Source organism: Lupinus angustifolius, unplaced genomic scaffold (assembly GCF_001865875.1).
Source record: "Lupinus angustifolius cultivar Tanjil unplaced genomic scaffold, LupAngTanjil_v1.0 Scaffold_2_193, whole genome shotgun sequence".
In the NCBI taxonomy this organism is placed as follows: Eukaryota; Viridiplantae; Streptophyta; class Magnoliopsida; order Fabales; family Fabaceae; genus Lupinus; species Lupinus angustifolius.
The window spans coordinates 8,162-23,847 of record NW_017716602.1 but is presented as its reverse complement, the minus strand read 5'-3'; the positions used below and the strand labels follow the sequence as shown (position 1 = coordinate 23,847).

The 15,686-nt window shown below is 33.6% G+C and overlaps 3 protein-coding genes and 1 long non-coding RNA gene across 5 annotated transcripts; 1 reads left to right on the top strand and 3 right to left on the bottom strand.

The window, feature by feature from the left end:
• Positions 1–2,833: 2,833 nt before the first annotated feature.
• Positions 2,834–5,451, top strand: LOC109337179 (E3 ubiquitin-protein ligase RMA1H1-like). Its single transcript, XM_019574095.1, has 2 exons — positions 2,834–3,088; positions 4,463–5,451. Exon 2 carries the CDS (start codon positions 4,499–4,501, stop codon positions 5,264–5,266), a length of 768 nt encoding a protein of 255 aa, XP_019429640.1. The 5' UTR covers positions 2,834–3,088; positions 4,463–4,498; the 3' UTR covers positions 5,267–5,451.
• LOC109337180 lies at positions 3,458–3,825 on the bottom strand. Its single transcript, XR_002106408.1, has 2 exons — positions 3,736–3,825; positions 3,458–3,697 (listed from the first exon to the last, which is right to left on the bottom strand). It is a non-coding gene; the product is annotated as an uncharacterized LOC109337180 (long non-coding RNA).
• A 2,463-nt stretch (positions 5,452–7,914) lies between the features above and the next one.
• Positions 7,915–10,478, bottom strand: LOC109337178 (pentatricopeptide repeat-containing protein At2g20710, mitochondrial-like). 2 transcript variants are annotated; one of them, XM_019574092.1, is made up of 2 exons: positions 10,190–10,478; positions 7,915–9,321 (listed from the first exon to the last, which is right to left on the bottom strand). In XM_019574092.1, exons 1-2 carry the CDS (start codon positions 10,454–10,456, stop codon positions 8,110–8,112), a joined length of 1,479 nt encoding a protein of 492 aa, XP_019429637.1. In that variant the 5' UTR covers positions 10,457–10,478; the 3' UTR covers positions 7,915–8,109. The 2 variants fall into 2 exon arrangements, with proteins under 2 accessions (XP_019429637.1, XP_019429639.1); XM_019574094.1 differs by having other exon boundaries at positions 7,915–9,363; positions 10,190–10,375.
• A 1,692-nt stretch (positions 10,479–12,170) lies between these two features.
• Positions 12,171–15,077, bottom strand: LOC109337177. Its single transcript, XM_019574091.1, has 4 exons — positions 13,222–15,077; positions 12,787–13,050; positions 12,529–12,648; positions 12,171–12,435 (listed from the first exon to the last, which is right to left on the bottom strand). The coding sequence occupies exons 1-4, from the start codon at positions 14,260–14,262 to the stop codon at positions 12,376–12,378; spliced, it is 1,485 nt and encodes a 494-aa protein (XP_019429636.1). The 5' UTR covers positions 14,263–15,077; the 3' UTR covers positions 12,171–12,375.
• Positions 15,078–15,686: the final 609 nt, after the last annotated feature.

The following is a 15,686-nucleotide window of genomic DNA, read 5'->3' as shown; positions in this document are numbered from 1 at the left end:
AGCACATTTAGGCACACGTTGTCCTCATCAAAACCATGACGTTCAAGGAGAGCCTTCCAAAGTGTTCCTCTTGACATGCACACTTTCAGATTGAGCTAAACTAAACCATATATTTATGTTCGGTTCGATCACTAAAATGCACCAAAAATTGAACCGAACTGAAATTGTATACCCCTAAAAGTAATATAAAATTATTGGAAAGTGTGTGGTACCCACACTTGAAGGGGAGATTGTTGGGTTTATTCAAGTGTGAAGTCACATATTGGATATGTGGGGAGAAGTGAAAGAGATTACAAGAAGGAAAGGCCCAATGGAACTCCCTAGTGGTTGGAGGCTCCTCGGTCGCAGTCTGGTCCAACAAATAGTATCAGAGCCGATGGTTCGGTTGGGACATGGTGGACTCAAGGGGGAGTGGACCGGAAAGTGTGTGGTACCCACACTTAAGGGGGAGATTGTTAGGTTTATTCAAGTGTGAAGTCCCAAATTAGATATGCGATAAGGAGTGAAAGAGTTTATAAGAAGGAAAGGCTCATGGAACTAATGCCTTAAGGTTTTGGTTCAAGACATAGTGTCTCACTTGTGACTCTTCACTCTTCCCATGCCCATGTAACAATGGAACTCTATGGTGGTTGGAGGCTCCCCGGTCGCAGTCTGGTCCAACAAGTGGTATCAGAGCCGATGGTTCGGTTGAGACATGATGGACTCAAGGGGGAGCGGACCGGAAAGTGTATGGTACTCACACTTGAGGGGGAGATTATTGGGTTTATTCGAGTGTGAAGTTCCACATTGGATATGCGGGGAGGAATGAAAGAGTTTATAAGAAGGAAAGACCCATGGAACTAATGCCTTAAGGTTTTGGTTCAAGACGTGGTGTCTCACTTTTGACTCTTCACTCTTTCCATACTCATGTAACAATGGAACTCCCCGGTGGTTGGAGGCTCCCCGGTCGCACTCTGGTCCAACAAGTGGTATCAGAGCCGATGGTTCGGCTGGGACATGGTGGACTCAAGGGGGAGCGGATCGGAAAGTGTATGGTACTCACACTTGAGGGGGAGATTGTTGAGTTTATTCAAGTGTGAAGTCTCACATTGGATATGCGGGGAGAAGTGAAAGAGTTTATAAGAAGGAAAGACCCATGATTTAAGGTTTTGGTTCAAGACGTGGTGTCTCACTTGTGACTCTTCACTCTTCTCATACCCATGTAATAATGGAACTCTCCGGTGGTTGGAGGCTCCTGGTCACAATCTGGTCCAAAAATTATTATATATATAAAGAGGAGAGATCCACTTACTCCAATAGTATGTAAGTTTTTTAAACTTACTCCCCATCCTAGCCATCAATTCTAAGAAATCCAATTATTTTAATTAGTGAGTAGATCTAAACATCCAAACTATTATATATCCATATAATTGATAACTATGATGTGCAATAAGTTTAAAAAACTTCGTAGACTATATAATATTTAATAGAAAAATAGATTATAATTATGGAGCAGCGCAAGTATCATGATTTTTGTCATCCATGTATAAAGCTGATAAGCTAACTTATGGAATTGAAACAGTTTGATAAAATTGCTGAATCACTTAATAATTGATAAGTATAAAATAAGTTATAAATCAAAGATTTATAAGACAAGTTATTATCCATTTGTCAAATTAAAAGCTTATTAAATATTAACCAAAAAGTTTTCTAAAATCTTATTATAGTTAAACATGTGTGTATACACTCGTTTTTAATTAAATAAGTTTATTAGCTAAATTAAAAGAAAAGAAGATATTCTTCTCTAAAATTAGTATATAAATCTTTCAATATAACAAAATTAGACTTATCATTAATAATTATAGATTAACAAGTAATATATATCGTTTTTATATAAAAATTATTTATTGACTGATATTATCGGAAGATTAATACTCAATTTGTAACTAGGAATATAAAAGTTTGATTCGATATTTTATACAATTCAATGACTGAACTGAATACAAAGGGCATGCATGGTTCGGTTCACATCAATTAACTGTAAATTTTATTATAAGAACTAAATTAGCCTTGAGTGGTTTGGTTTCACATTTTTCTTATTTTTTGAAAAAATATCTGCATCAATTAAAAGTTTAAATGTATTCCAATAAATATTGTTTATCCATAAAATGAAATACACTATTATTATTATTAGAAAATATCAAATTATACATAGATGAGTTTAAACTCATAACTGCTTATAATAATTTTGCAATTTAAGAAGAAAAAAAAAGTGAATAAACTCATGTATAATATTACAATTACTAACGTATATAACAATTAATAATATATATAAGTTAATAACATATATAACAATACAATTCATAATTAATAATATATAATTTAATAATACACTAGTAGCATATATATAATAATATATATATATATATAACAATATTATTCCTAATTAATAACATATATAAGAATAATATGTATATAATAAATTATAGTTTATTATATATATATATATATATAATTTATTAGCATATATAATAGCATAATTTATACAAAATTTAATAATTTAAATCATAAAATTGGTTGAAGAATTGAAACAATATAACACTATTCTCTAATTTATATTTTTTAATATGCGGGTTAATTGGAAAATTTCAAAATTCAAAAATCAAATATAATGAATTCATAAAAAACCAAACTAATCCACAAAATCCATAAATCGAATATAATCAATTCATAAAAAACCAAACAAAACCACAAGACCGAACAAAATGATGTTTTATAATTTGGTTTGATCCCACTAATTTCAGACATTAAAATAGAATCTTTAAACCCCTATTTATAACCATCTGCATCTTCCCAAATACACGCATCGTCCAATCAACCACTAGTCTACTCCCACTACCAGAGGCATGATCCATTCGGCGTACCAAACATAAAATAAAATATAAGAAAAAAAAAATGAGAGAGATGTTTGGTATCTGGTGGATCACTTAACTTTCCCATTCTATTCCTCTCTATTTATATTCCTCCCTCTTCTTCCATTCCATCCTCTATTTCTCACCTTCCAATTCTTTCACCCTTCTACTCATTCCCTTCTCTGCTTATCTCATCCGTAAGTATTTTTCATCAAATAATTCTCTCTTTCTAATTTGTTTGTTGAAATTTTCAATCAAGTTATTTTTTTGTCTTTTATTGGATGCTATACTTTCTGCGACGAAACAGTGAATCATCGGTTTGTTTGAGAGAACATAGTTTGAAGAAAACAAGTTTTTGTGACATACGAGGTTTTCTGAAAATTATGTTTACAGCTCTTAAAGTCTTAATTTTCGGCTGTTTCTACGTCACCCTTACCGAAATTGCATTAAAAATGTGCCTTATGCGGCGGAGACTGGCTGTAATATTGCGGTTGCGAAGTGCAATTTAAAACCTTTGGAAGACTAGTCACTTTCTTTTCCTCATGTTTGTGAATCGATCACTTAGGTATGCTTTTATTTATTTACTGTTTCTGACCCGTTCATACTCAAAATCATGGAATTTCAGAAACTTTTGTTTTACCTTGAAATGTTTCTGTTTTCCTTTTTTACTGTCGAATGGTGATGTTTGTACAGTATATCATTGTTTATTGCTTTTTATGCCCAATGTTGAATAATTTTGCAACTTTTGTTTTCCAATCTCCGATATTATAGATTGTTGATATTAGTTTCTCTAACATTCCATGTTGCTTCTTATAAGAGTCTAGAGAGTTAGCATGAACTTGACCTATTGGTCTCAGTTGGAAGAACCTCATAATTTTCTCCCATGAAGGAATAGTAGTTTAATCTAATTATTGGGTGTTATTTAATAAGGAAATTTCACTGGCTGCAGTTTCTCTTGTTAGCTTCTTCCTTGAAAATAGTTGTGATTTGGTTAATGGGTTCTGCTGGTCAAATAAACATAAATTTCACTAGCTAAGTAAACCATTAAAATCCTTCAGTAATCAAAATCTTTACCAATATTTTTTATATTTTAAAGAGCCCAGAACTATGGTTATTTCTAAGTTCTAAATGGTCTGAAGAAATTAAACATTTTGGTTCAGTAGACTTCTCCTCGAGAGATGAGTAGCTCGTAGTTTGATGAGAATGAAGCTGGATAATCTGTGTTAAAATGACTGGTATGTTGGTTAGGTGAGTTCACCTTATCTACATTTCACTAACAAAAACTGCTTCTGCTTGGTGTTCTAGTTTCCTTCAAATTTTGCACTGATTCTCTAGTTTTGTATGAAGTTGTATTATGGAACATGGATTTATTGATCTGGATGCAATTGCAAATTTGTTTCAATTTACAGAGTCCAGGAATTTTCTCTGTATTTAATTTCTAGACTTATTTTGAAACTTTGTAGCTTTAACTTTATCAAAGAAACTTCATCGACCGAGGATGAATTATCTGTTAGCAGACAGTTCTACTTATATATAAGTCTTACATGTGGGCTTTGGTTTTTCGGATTCAGGTGCCTGTCGTGACCACATTGTAAAACATAAGAAAAATGGCTTCAGATCAGTATTTCGAGGAGGCTATGCCCCAAATGGATTACATCGAAGATAAATCATCCCCAGAACTGTGGGAATCTGCCAATGATACCAATGCAGATTCTGATAGAAATGGTGGCTTTGACTGTAACATCTGCCTGGAGAGTGTGCAAGATCCAGTGGTCACTCTTTGTGGTCATCTCTACTGCTGGCCCTGCATTTACAAATGGCTTAATTTTGATACTTTCTCTTCCGAATATGAAGAGCAGCATAAGACAGAATGTCCAGTATGCAAATCAGAAATTTCTCAATCCTCCCTTGTGCCACTGTATGGCCGCAGCCAAACCACATTACCTTCTTCAAGGAAGACTCGCCAAGAAGGGATCATCATACCTCGAAGACCCCATGGTCCTTCATGGTTGGCTGGAACATCAAGATCATCTAATACTGCATCCTTTTCTCAACCTACTTCGCCAGTTTATCATCATCAATATCACAATCATCCGCAACAATTCAACTCATTTCCTGGCAGTTACACTTCCCCAATGATTAACGCTGGAGGTTCACTCACAAACACATTTAATACAACATATGGAGTCTTTGGCGAGATGTTATATTCAAGGGTCTTCGGACACCAGGTGTCAAACACATACCCCAATTCGTACAATCTTTCCCTGGACAGTAATCCAAGGATCAGAAGGCAATTGATTGAACTTGATAAGTCACTCAATAGAGTCTGTTTTTTCCTCCTTTGTTGCATAGTTTTGTGCCTTCTCTTATTCTGACTGCTATTTCATAACTTTGGTGCAATACTTCCCTGTATAGAGTTGAAGCAGTTCGCGGGTTCAGCCAGATGTATCATATATTTGCATTAGTTTGCAAATAAGCTTTGCATATTCAGTGCTGAGATATGTGTAATTAATATGAGTTGTCTGAATAGATGTTTGCATAAGTTTACATTTGCTTTTAATTGTGGAAACTGAAACTCTTGTATCTCCAGGCACTATATATATATATATATATATATATCAGAAGAAAAAACGAGGAAAGTTGTATACCCCATTTGTCTATATCTTTATGGTTGAGCCTTTCGGCCAACTTGCTGTTTTCCACCCACACTTGCTGTGACTATTCTCATACTCACATGTAAATTTCACTATAAATGGTGGTTTTGCATGGGCCTGCATCTGGCATGGCATCATGAGTTCTAGAGTTTTGTTCCATCTCCAAAGAGTTAAATTTAAATGCTCTAAAAAACAATTCAGAAGGCATTATAATCATATAAGCTGCATACAAAATGAATACCAGTTATTTGTCTGTATAAAATTAGTGCAACAAAACTTTTTTTTGAGTTGAATAATGGGTGAACTTGAACCACTCCGACTAATAGGATGTTCCTAGGAACAGCGAGATGTACTTTCCCAAATCTCATAAAATATGACATATCAATTAAACTTCATCATCAAACAACAAATATTTGTTTGTTTCCAAAATACAATATAATGTATGCCAAAGAAATGAAATTGAGATGATATCTAAAAATAAAAGTGTGCATAAAGTTTGTTTCAACCTTGACATAAAGAAAACCTCTAACTAACATCAATCGTCAAATAATGGAAAAAAGAAACATTTTCTAAAACTCCTGCCACATTTAACATTACTCTCACTCATTATCATGACAAATAAGGTGATTGGTAATATGGGGTGTGGGTACAATATTTGTAGATATCACAAAAGATAGCTTTATTCTATTTTATAAAATGAAAGTGACTTCTTAGCCATATTATTCAAGTTGTTATAGTTACACAAAGAACACTTTCCTTCCACTTCAAGTTAAAGGCTGGAAATTGGAGCATTCAATGCAAAGAAATAACTTTTTTACGTAAACTATATTCAAGAAAGAGGTAAGAGGAGAAATATATCATTTTCAAACTTCAAATTTGTAAGCTGTATCACAATTTATGTTGTGGATTATGGACCACAATAATGGCTTAGACATGACATTATTTGGTAAAATTTAATACGTAACTGCTGCTGCTTCCTTTTTCTTCCTTGCTTATTACATTTAATGTGTTTGTTTGAAATATCTCCATATGTTTGGATGAAAGTTTTTCTGTTTTTTCATGCCGAAATAATGAATTTTATTACTGTACATCAGAATCTGTAGCTTCTGATTAAAAAAGTATATTTAAATTATACCAGTATCTATTAAAGTTTAATTAATTTTTATGGAGCCTAACAATAACTTATTTTTAAATCTTCAAAGAAACTAACTCCGGATCTCCAATAATTTTTTTTTATATTTAAAAGCTTAAGCCAGTGGTTGTCTTAACCTCTTACTATAATTTCATAAATCATGTGATTCTAGTAAGACATGAAATTGAAAGTTATACTTTTATTTTACCAAAATAAACTCATGTTTCTATAAGACATGAGTGGAAGTCTTAGTAAAAAGTTGAATCTTCATTAATTAATAATTAAAAGTATATTCTTATCTTATGAATAAGGAATTGATCTTCAATTGGCGGGATCATTTCTCTAGCAAATAACACTTATTTATAAGAATCAAATATTTAACAATATTATATTAATATAAATTAAAAAGATAGAAAACTAAATTTTCATATTTTTTGTTACAAGACCAAATTTAATCTTAAAAATAAGATAAAAGACCAAAAGAGTAATTTAGCCATGTTGACAAACTTCCACCTTAAATATTAAGAAAACCCCACGATCACCAGCAAGCTACTTCCATTCATCCACGATTAATGGCCACAGATCAATTTTTCATGAAGAAGAAAGTTCATTAGAGGAAGATGACTCAAGGGATTATGCAAAGGAAGAGAAATTCTCATATAGGCATTACCTACCATATTGTCTTTTAGGCACATCAATAATTGACATACATAGAGTATTTAGAAATGAGTGCATTCTTAACATGAGCCCATCACTTAGCACGTTTAATATTCACCTAACTGCCGATATTAGGCATTTCCTTAAAGAATCATCTGCAAATAAATTATGGAGTAAATACAATATTGGTCTTGCAAAAAATTGCATATACCAATTTCATTCCTAAAAATTGAAAAAATTCAAATGGTCCCTAAAAATATCAAATGCAGACCAAATTGATCATTTTAGCATTTTTTTGACCATTGTCAATGACTTTTTAACTTACATTCGTGACATTTAAATACTAGTTTTGACTTTTATTTTTGGGTGACTAAATTGATACACAATTTTTTAAGGGAACCAAAATGGGTATTCACTTAAAATTATATCAAAAAGAAAGTTGGTCTTGGCTAGGGAAGATTAACAACGACTACAAGTTAACAAATATAATCTCCAATCAAGCATAATTGAAGCTTTGTTTTTCAACAGGATATATAATCTAAATTCAGTAAAATTGTTTGAATGGTTATAAATGACATTGAGTATATTAGGACACTCTAGGACATAATGATGAAAGCTGCAACTTAGTCTCTAAAGCATAAAACATAGGAAGGAGGAGAAGTGATCTAGGCTTTAAGCTATGGCTAGAAAATTTACTCTTTCATGGAAACAATTTGCTACAACTTTTACATGTAATTCAGTTCTGTCCACCATCTTTTTGTTTCAACCATTAGTTCTATCCCTCAAGAAGTTGAATTTTTTCATCTAACTGATAATCTGCTTTAATCAGATCAAAGGCTTTTGTATCCGAGATTTCACTATGAACATAACTTGCTAGTCCATCATAGGTAGCGACCGATATATGACCATGTTCTCTACATAACATTAAAAGCTCAAGGGCTAAGTCTAATTCTTCTTTTTCTTTTGCATACTTGATGCATGCAGCCAACGTAAAGGGGTTAGGTTTCCATCCTGGTCGATCTTCCGAGATTGCTTTCTTCATTGACTGAACTGCTTTTTCCATATCGTTACCCATGCGATAAGCGGATGCGAAACGATCCCATGTACTTCCATCTAATTTCTTGCCGCCATCCAAAAGTCTCTTGATATAAGCCTCAGCCTTATTCAATAGACCCCATTTACAGTAAGCAGTGATCATCAGATTTGGAATTCTAGTATCAAAATGTGTACATCTGGATTCCCATTCCTCCACAAGATTCTCGGCTCCATCAATGTCATGCAACTTCACTAATGAGCTTAACATGCTAATGGAACTTGAATTATAGGAGTTCTTAAATTTTTTGCACCTATTCCAAATTCGATAAACTTCATCCTTATTCCCAATAGCAGCATACATAGTTTGAAGGGATTCATAGGCAAGCCTTCTTGTCTTGCCTCTAGCTAATTGCTCCGATTTCTTTAACATTGTCGTCGCCTTCTCAAAATCTCCAGCTTTGATATAAGCATTTGCGGCCGTAGTGTATGTATACCAGTCCACAGTTGCTATGGGATCAGCTTCCATCCACATCAGCAACTTCTCCATCCCCTCTATGTCAGCAGCGGCAACATATGCATTCAACCGAATAGTAAACGTAGCACCGTTGCAGATGTCCTTCTCTTTCATTTCTTGCATCAGCCTATCCAATTTCTCATATTTACCCACTTGAGCATAGAGTTTTAACATCATATTGTAACACACTGTTACGTGCACCGGATGGTACTCCTTAGCTTTCTTCATGATAGCCTCTGCTTCATCCAAAGATTTATGTTCTGCATAGCAGCTCAACAAAGCAGAATAGACCTTGAATCCAATTTTAGCATCAGGGATGCCCCTAAAAAACTTCTTTGCTTGTTCTAGGCCGTGAACTTTTGAAATCAGGTTGAGCTGTTTAGCGATGTCACCTGGGGATAAGTCATACCTTCTTTCATTGGTCATCCATTCCGATACCTAACAAAAGTAGTCTGTCCTTAACTCTTGACTTTAAGGTGTCTAGCACAATGTTATAAAATAAATACATACGCAACAATAAGCACACTTTTTAGAATAACAATTCAAAAGAACTAGTTTTCTACTTACATAAATATATTCAGTAAGATATTATACGCTATTTTTTATGTTCATCAAGCTGTGAAAGCAATGCTCATACAAGACCAAACCAAGAGTGGCAATTAGGTAAAAGTTAAAACTCTATTTTTCACTTCCCCTGCAAGCTAATTTGAGTTGATTTATTTTAAACACAAAATAAGCTCTTCCAGTAGGATATTATTATAGGGTACCTTTGTAACACAATAAAGTAAGATAATTTAAATACGAAATGAGTTTTTTCATTAAGACATTATAAGTTACTTAATCACAAAATAAATCAATCAAATCACTATTTGCACATAATCTTCTTAGTTCCACCCCAAAATGAACATCAATATCAATCCAAAGCATTTCATTGACCAACAAGCCACATTCATTACTTTCTCCAAGTCATCTCCTCTACATCCAAAAACATAATATTAAGTCTGAAAGAGACTAGATATGAATACTCGATTTTCATTGATTGAGTAAAGATTACTACTATATATACAAATATAAGTTATACTGTTATCAACCCGGGTTTTAAATTGCAGTCCGCAACCGATATCACGACCATATTATTGCAGTTTTGGGAGTATCGGCAACCACATGACCCACATTTGTCCACAATTTTTCACAATTACAGACTAGCAGCCACAAACACAATTTAAAACCATGCAGCAAATAACTGATTTATAACCTTAATTCACTATATTATAGTGACTGTAATAAGTTGGAAACTGAAATGTACCTGAAGGGCATGATTGAAGCGACGAAAATGACTAAGGCGCCTAATTAAATGTTGAAGTTCTGATTGAGTGATATCTCTACCTTTTTCTTCTTCGACCCATTTGTTCAGAATAGGAACCATTGAAGTTCTGGGGTCCCCACTCATCAAAATCCGATTTTCAAGCACAGAGGGGAAAGAAAAAGAACTCATGGTTTGGGTGGAGTAGAATGAAGAAACATAAAAACGAGAGATATTTACAAGTTTGCATCTTGATCGAAACATCATCATTTTTTTCTTAAGAATGTTACCACTCTTATATTAAGTCTCACTAGTCACTACTCATTGTTGTAGCTTCGAAACTGAAAATGTGGCACCTCAATAATGCTCTAGTTTACAAAGTCATTCTCTCTAGTGGGATTGTAAATGTGAAGGTAAGTTCAAGAGGCCCAACCAGAAGTTTCATGAAAGGAATACTTGGGATGAAGGCCCACACTCCAAATCTTCACTTCAGCTTTTTATTTAATGTTAAAATGCATTCTTATAATTTATGAGAGATTCTTGTAGCAACATCCCAATAAAATTAGAGTGTACTATATATCACCATTAAAATGATCATCATCCATTCATTTGTATTATTTTTATTTAAGAATTAATGATGATTGAAAATGAATGATGAACAATACAGTAACAATGTAAAAAAATCTTTACTATTGATGCATATAACTTTTGCTCATAAAATTAAGATGATTTTTTGTATATTTGATCAAATTAGTTTTGGAAGATTTGTTAATATTGAATGATATTTTTTTTTAAATTTCTTCGAATATTTTTATAACATTTTTTTAATATACTAACTTTTTAGTTTGGTAGGGAGAATTTTATCACATTATTCTCATATAATGACTATCTAGCTCCATAAAAAGTGTGGAGAATGATTTATATTCCAGTATAAAGATTTATTTAATATATGGAGTTAATTCTCAATTATTAGTAATATATTTTATTTCTTTAAGTAATTGAGTCAAACACTTACTAACGTACATTCTTTTAGTGGTATTGATACATATTCATAAATCAGCTTTTCATAGATGCCTAAACTACACAACTATATCACGGGAAAAAACTCAGCAAGGTTATTGAGCAAAAGAGAACTCCTCATACATATCATCTAAACATTAATTACAGCCCACATTTTAAATTTTTGCTCGACTTGTTTTTTGTAATGAAAAGAAGAGAAAAGAAGATTTGATGACCATATCATAAGTGCATTCCAAGATTATTAAGTTTCCCATTTCAATCTTTTTCTCCAAAAGTAACTTGCAAATAAACCATGATTGTATTAATACACAAATTCAAACAATAATAGAAGACCTAGGCGAAACAATATTTCAAGGAATACAACTTAACGACATACACGTATTGGATACTTAAAATAATTTTGAAGTAAATTCACTTCATTGTATAAGAGGCACTGCATGTGTATATCAATCCGTTTATGCCAGGACAAGGCCCCAATAGTGGCACAGAGCCCTTCAGGTAGCAAGGATGGAAACTCCCCTATTATATAACATACATCAATTTCTTGTAGTTATGAAGATATAGTAGGAGAAGTATCATTTTCCATTTATGAAATGTTGTTTTCTATATATCCAATACGTATGTATGGGTTACAATATTGGAACTAGTAAAAAGCGGGGAATACATAACTAATGAACAGTTATGAGCTATGAGAAGATACAATTCCTTATGAGTACAAAATTCTACCGACCATAGCACCTTAATGATTCTGTGTAGTTATAATCCAGATTATCTACTGAATTCTTGCATGCAAACCAGAGGACAGCAACGATTAATTAACTGCAAAATTGGCAAATAAAACAGATATGGGAAGCAAACGAAGCAAAACCTAAATTTAAAATGATATCTGCCCATATTAAGGTACACAAATATCTAACCATATTTTAGGTACACAAATATCATAACCATATTTTAGGTACACAAATGTCAGCAATGTGCGCTAATACATGCCCATGTTAAAAACTGATATACACATTCTTTAATCAGGTCACTACCCAAGTAGTAAGAGGTTTATATAACCCAGTCTACCAACCTACCATTTACCAAAAAAGCTACACATGATTCTTAACAAAACAGTGAAAACATTGTGCCCAGATGTACAACCATCAACATACTATTTGCAACAGTCCTTATAACCCAGGCTGATCAGCACGATAAAAACGGAGCAGATTTATGGCTTCAACTTTTTCCTAGAACCAAAACAATCACAATGCATTATTAGAAGATGAAATACTCATGACCATCTAAGTTTAGATGAAACTAAATGCAAAAATATTAAGCACCTGAACTATCTCTTCAGGTTGTGGAGGGAAATGAAACCCAATTGAGCAATTCTGCAAATCTTCAGGGCTCTTGATCCATTCTTTGCGTGCATCACATGCCTTTATTTTCAGTTTAAAAATCTGCAAGAACAGTAAGCAAAATAAACTGGATTCATGCTCAAGGAAAACCAAAAGGATAAAGGAGGTTAAAAGCACACAGATATATATATATATATTAGATAAGATGGATGTTAGGGATTATCCATGTAATGTACAAACCTTCGAAATAGTAAGATTTGTTGTCTCCCTTCCACCTCCATCAACCATTACACCAGAACCCGAGCACTCAGGGCAGAATACAGATTTAATGTGCGCTTCTGTAGCTTCCACATCTTTTCCTTTTCTAGTTTGATTTCCATTAGCTACAACCTTTTTCTTTGGTCCTTGTCTCACTTTCGGAAGAACTAAGCGATCTGTGATTATGTGAAATTCACACAAGAGTATCCAGTGTATAACGCAGGACACATGAAACACGTGAAATGCCTGCCATAGATAACAATGAAATTTTTATATTCCAGTAAATGAATTATGAATATAACTCTTTTCCAAGGATAGTATGTATTTAAATATTGCTTCAATATCACAAGTTTTTAGATCAAGCTTTATCACTATGAAACCAATATAGAAAAACATGATATGACCATTTGCACTTACCCTTGATCCATTTCGACTACTGCATGCTATTTTTCTAGTCTTCAAATTAAAAAATGCTGCTACATCTTTACCAGCAAGCATCTTTTGTTGACAGATGTTACACATTTTCTCTGCTGCTAAACGTTGTTTGCGTCTCAATTCTTTCCTTTCAGCCTTAATCGAAATTAATCTTGTCAGTGTTAATCCTGATGTGTCATTGCTTAAAGCTGAAAATCTTTCTACAGAAGAACCACACTGACTGCTCAAAGAATTACAATCCTCAGGGTCAGACAATGCTGTCTTTCTCTTTCTACCACTGTCCCCCTCATTTTCTGGTTCCGGCATAGAATCAGATGGGAGCAATGACTTCACATCAGCAAGCAATCCTATCCGACCCAAAGCATAATTATAAGAAAATATAACCACAGCAAAATCATGATCTGGAACCTCAGCACCATCATGTTGACCATTATTCTCATTTCCTAACCATTCACACCACACTCTTCTGATCCCATCAAAAGCATCATCTATCTTGAAGAACCTTACAGCAATATTCCCCAAGCCCACTTCCCTAACTTTTAAATCAACGGGTTCATCCTCAATCAGCACACCAGGAATTATCAAAGTACAATCATCATCATCTGGCATCTCCTTTGTTGAACGTGGTTGAGCATCTGACTGAACTCCTTCAACAAAATTCACAATAGCAAGACCGTTGCCATCACTATTGTCACTAAACTTTAAAAACCTGCTTTGATTGTCACTTGCCCTTCCCCAGTCTTTATCATTTTCAGATGAAGTATCAAAGAAAACAATACCATCATTAAAAGGCCATGGATTCTGTCCCAGCAGAGTAACCTTAGCGCTATCTAGTCTCTGCTTATGAAGATTACCTTTCAAGTGATCATACAGAACACTATCACTGTAACATGGCGCAAGACATAAAGTGCAGAAATAAATGAATTTTTTCCCATTCGAACGCAGCTCAACATAAGGATGCCCTTGAGATCTAACAGCTCTTAGTATCTTCCGCGCTGCTTGTTCTCTCAAATCAGTAGCCATTTAGAGTGTTTAACCCAAAACACCAAATGCAAAATTCAACACCACACAAACTTCCCAAACCAGTTACAAATGCAAACAAAGCAATATTGCTGAAATTTCACAAGAATGAAACTCCAAACGACTTATCCATATCAAGGTTTTTCAGACTTTTATCCAAATTCGTTCCAAACCCTAGGTAGTTCAAAATTCAAATTCTAAAGTATCATAACCAACACCTTCGTTCCAATTTCCTTTACACGCAATATTTCCGAAATCTAACCCAACTAGCATCAAAGGTTTGAAGAATTCTAAGAAATCGTAAACCTACTATCCTATTCATCAAATTTCGAGCATGTACAGCGAGAAAGTAAACGAAAACCAGCGACGAGAGTAAACTTGAAAGCGAAGAAAAAGAAGGACCTTAAAACGACGCCGTAACAGCACATATTCGTTGCGTAATAGGTATAGAATTCTTCGGTAAACGTGGAGATCGACCGTGGCGGAGAAACGCGTCGAGAATCAAGGAGAGAATCTCACAGGAACGCGAATCCTCCATTGGAATCTCCATGTGTCGAAGGAGAAAGGGAGAATCAAGAGGTGTTTGGAGAGTGAGAAAGTGCGAGAAAATGGAGAGAAGGAAAATGAAGAGAGGGAAAAGGAAGAGAAGGAAAGAGAAAACTGATATTAACTGAATTTGATTATTGTTTGGATAAGTGGGTAGCAAGCAAGATTCACGTGTCTTAAAGAGAAGGTTACATACATCATTGGGTGCGAGGAGATGGTGGTTGAATACAGAATCAATTGCTGGCCGTTGGATTGCATACGGTGAACGGTGATAGAGAGGAGTTGAAGTTATTATTATTTGGATAAGGAAAGGTCGGAGCAAGAAATTGTGGTGGATTTAAATTTTGAATGGAGATGCTTAACCTTTTATTTGTTTATAATATATAATATTTATGTATTATTAATATAAAAATTTATATACAATTAATACATTGTCTCTTATCTTTCATTATATTGTTTTTTTTGTCTCTTGTTTATATCTTTTCATTTCCATTTAATCTGCATCATTCATGTCTCACATGTTAATCATTAATAACAGCCTCCTTAACAGCAGAATTTAATATAGAGAATGGGGAAGAAGTTAAAAGAAACTAACCTTTTATATTCATTTGGTTTTGAAAAGAGGAGGGGCAGAGAGAATGAAGGTTGTACCAATTCTTTCTTCTCTAATAAAGTATATGTGGTTGTTTCTCCCAATAATTACGTTCATAGGAATCAAACATTTAATATTTTAATTATTTTGAAATCAAAAATGGTTTTACATCATTAGACCAATGCCTTACATACTAGTAATATATATGAGACTCTTTTCGATGTAGAAAATACTAACTAAATAATTAATTCACATTATAATGACTATTGCGTTAAAAGACACTTGAACC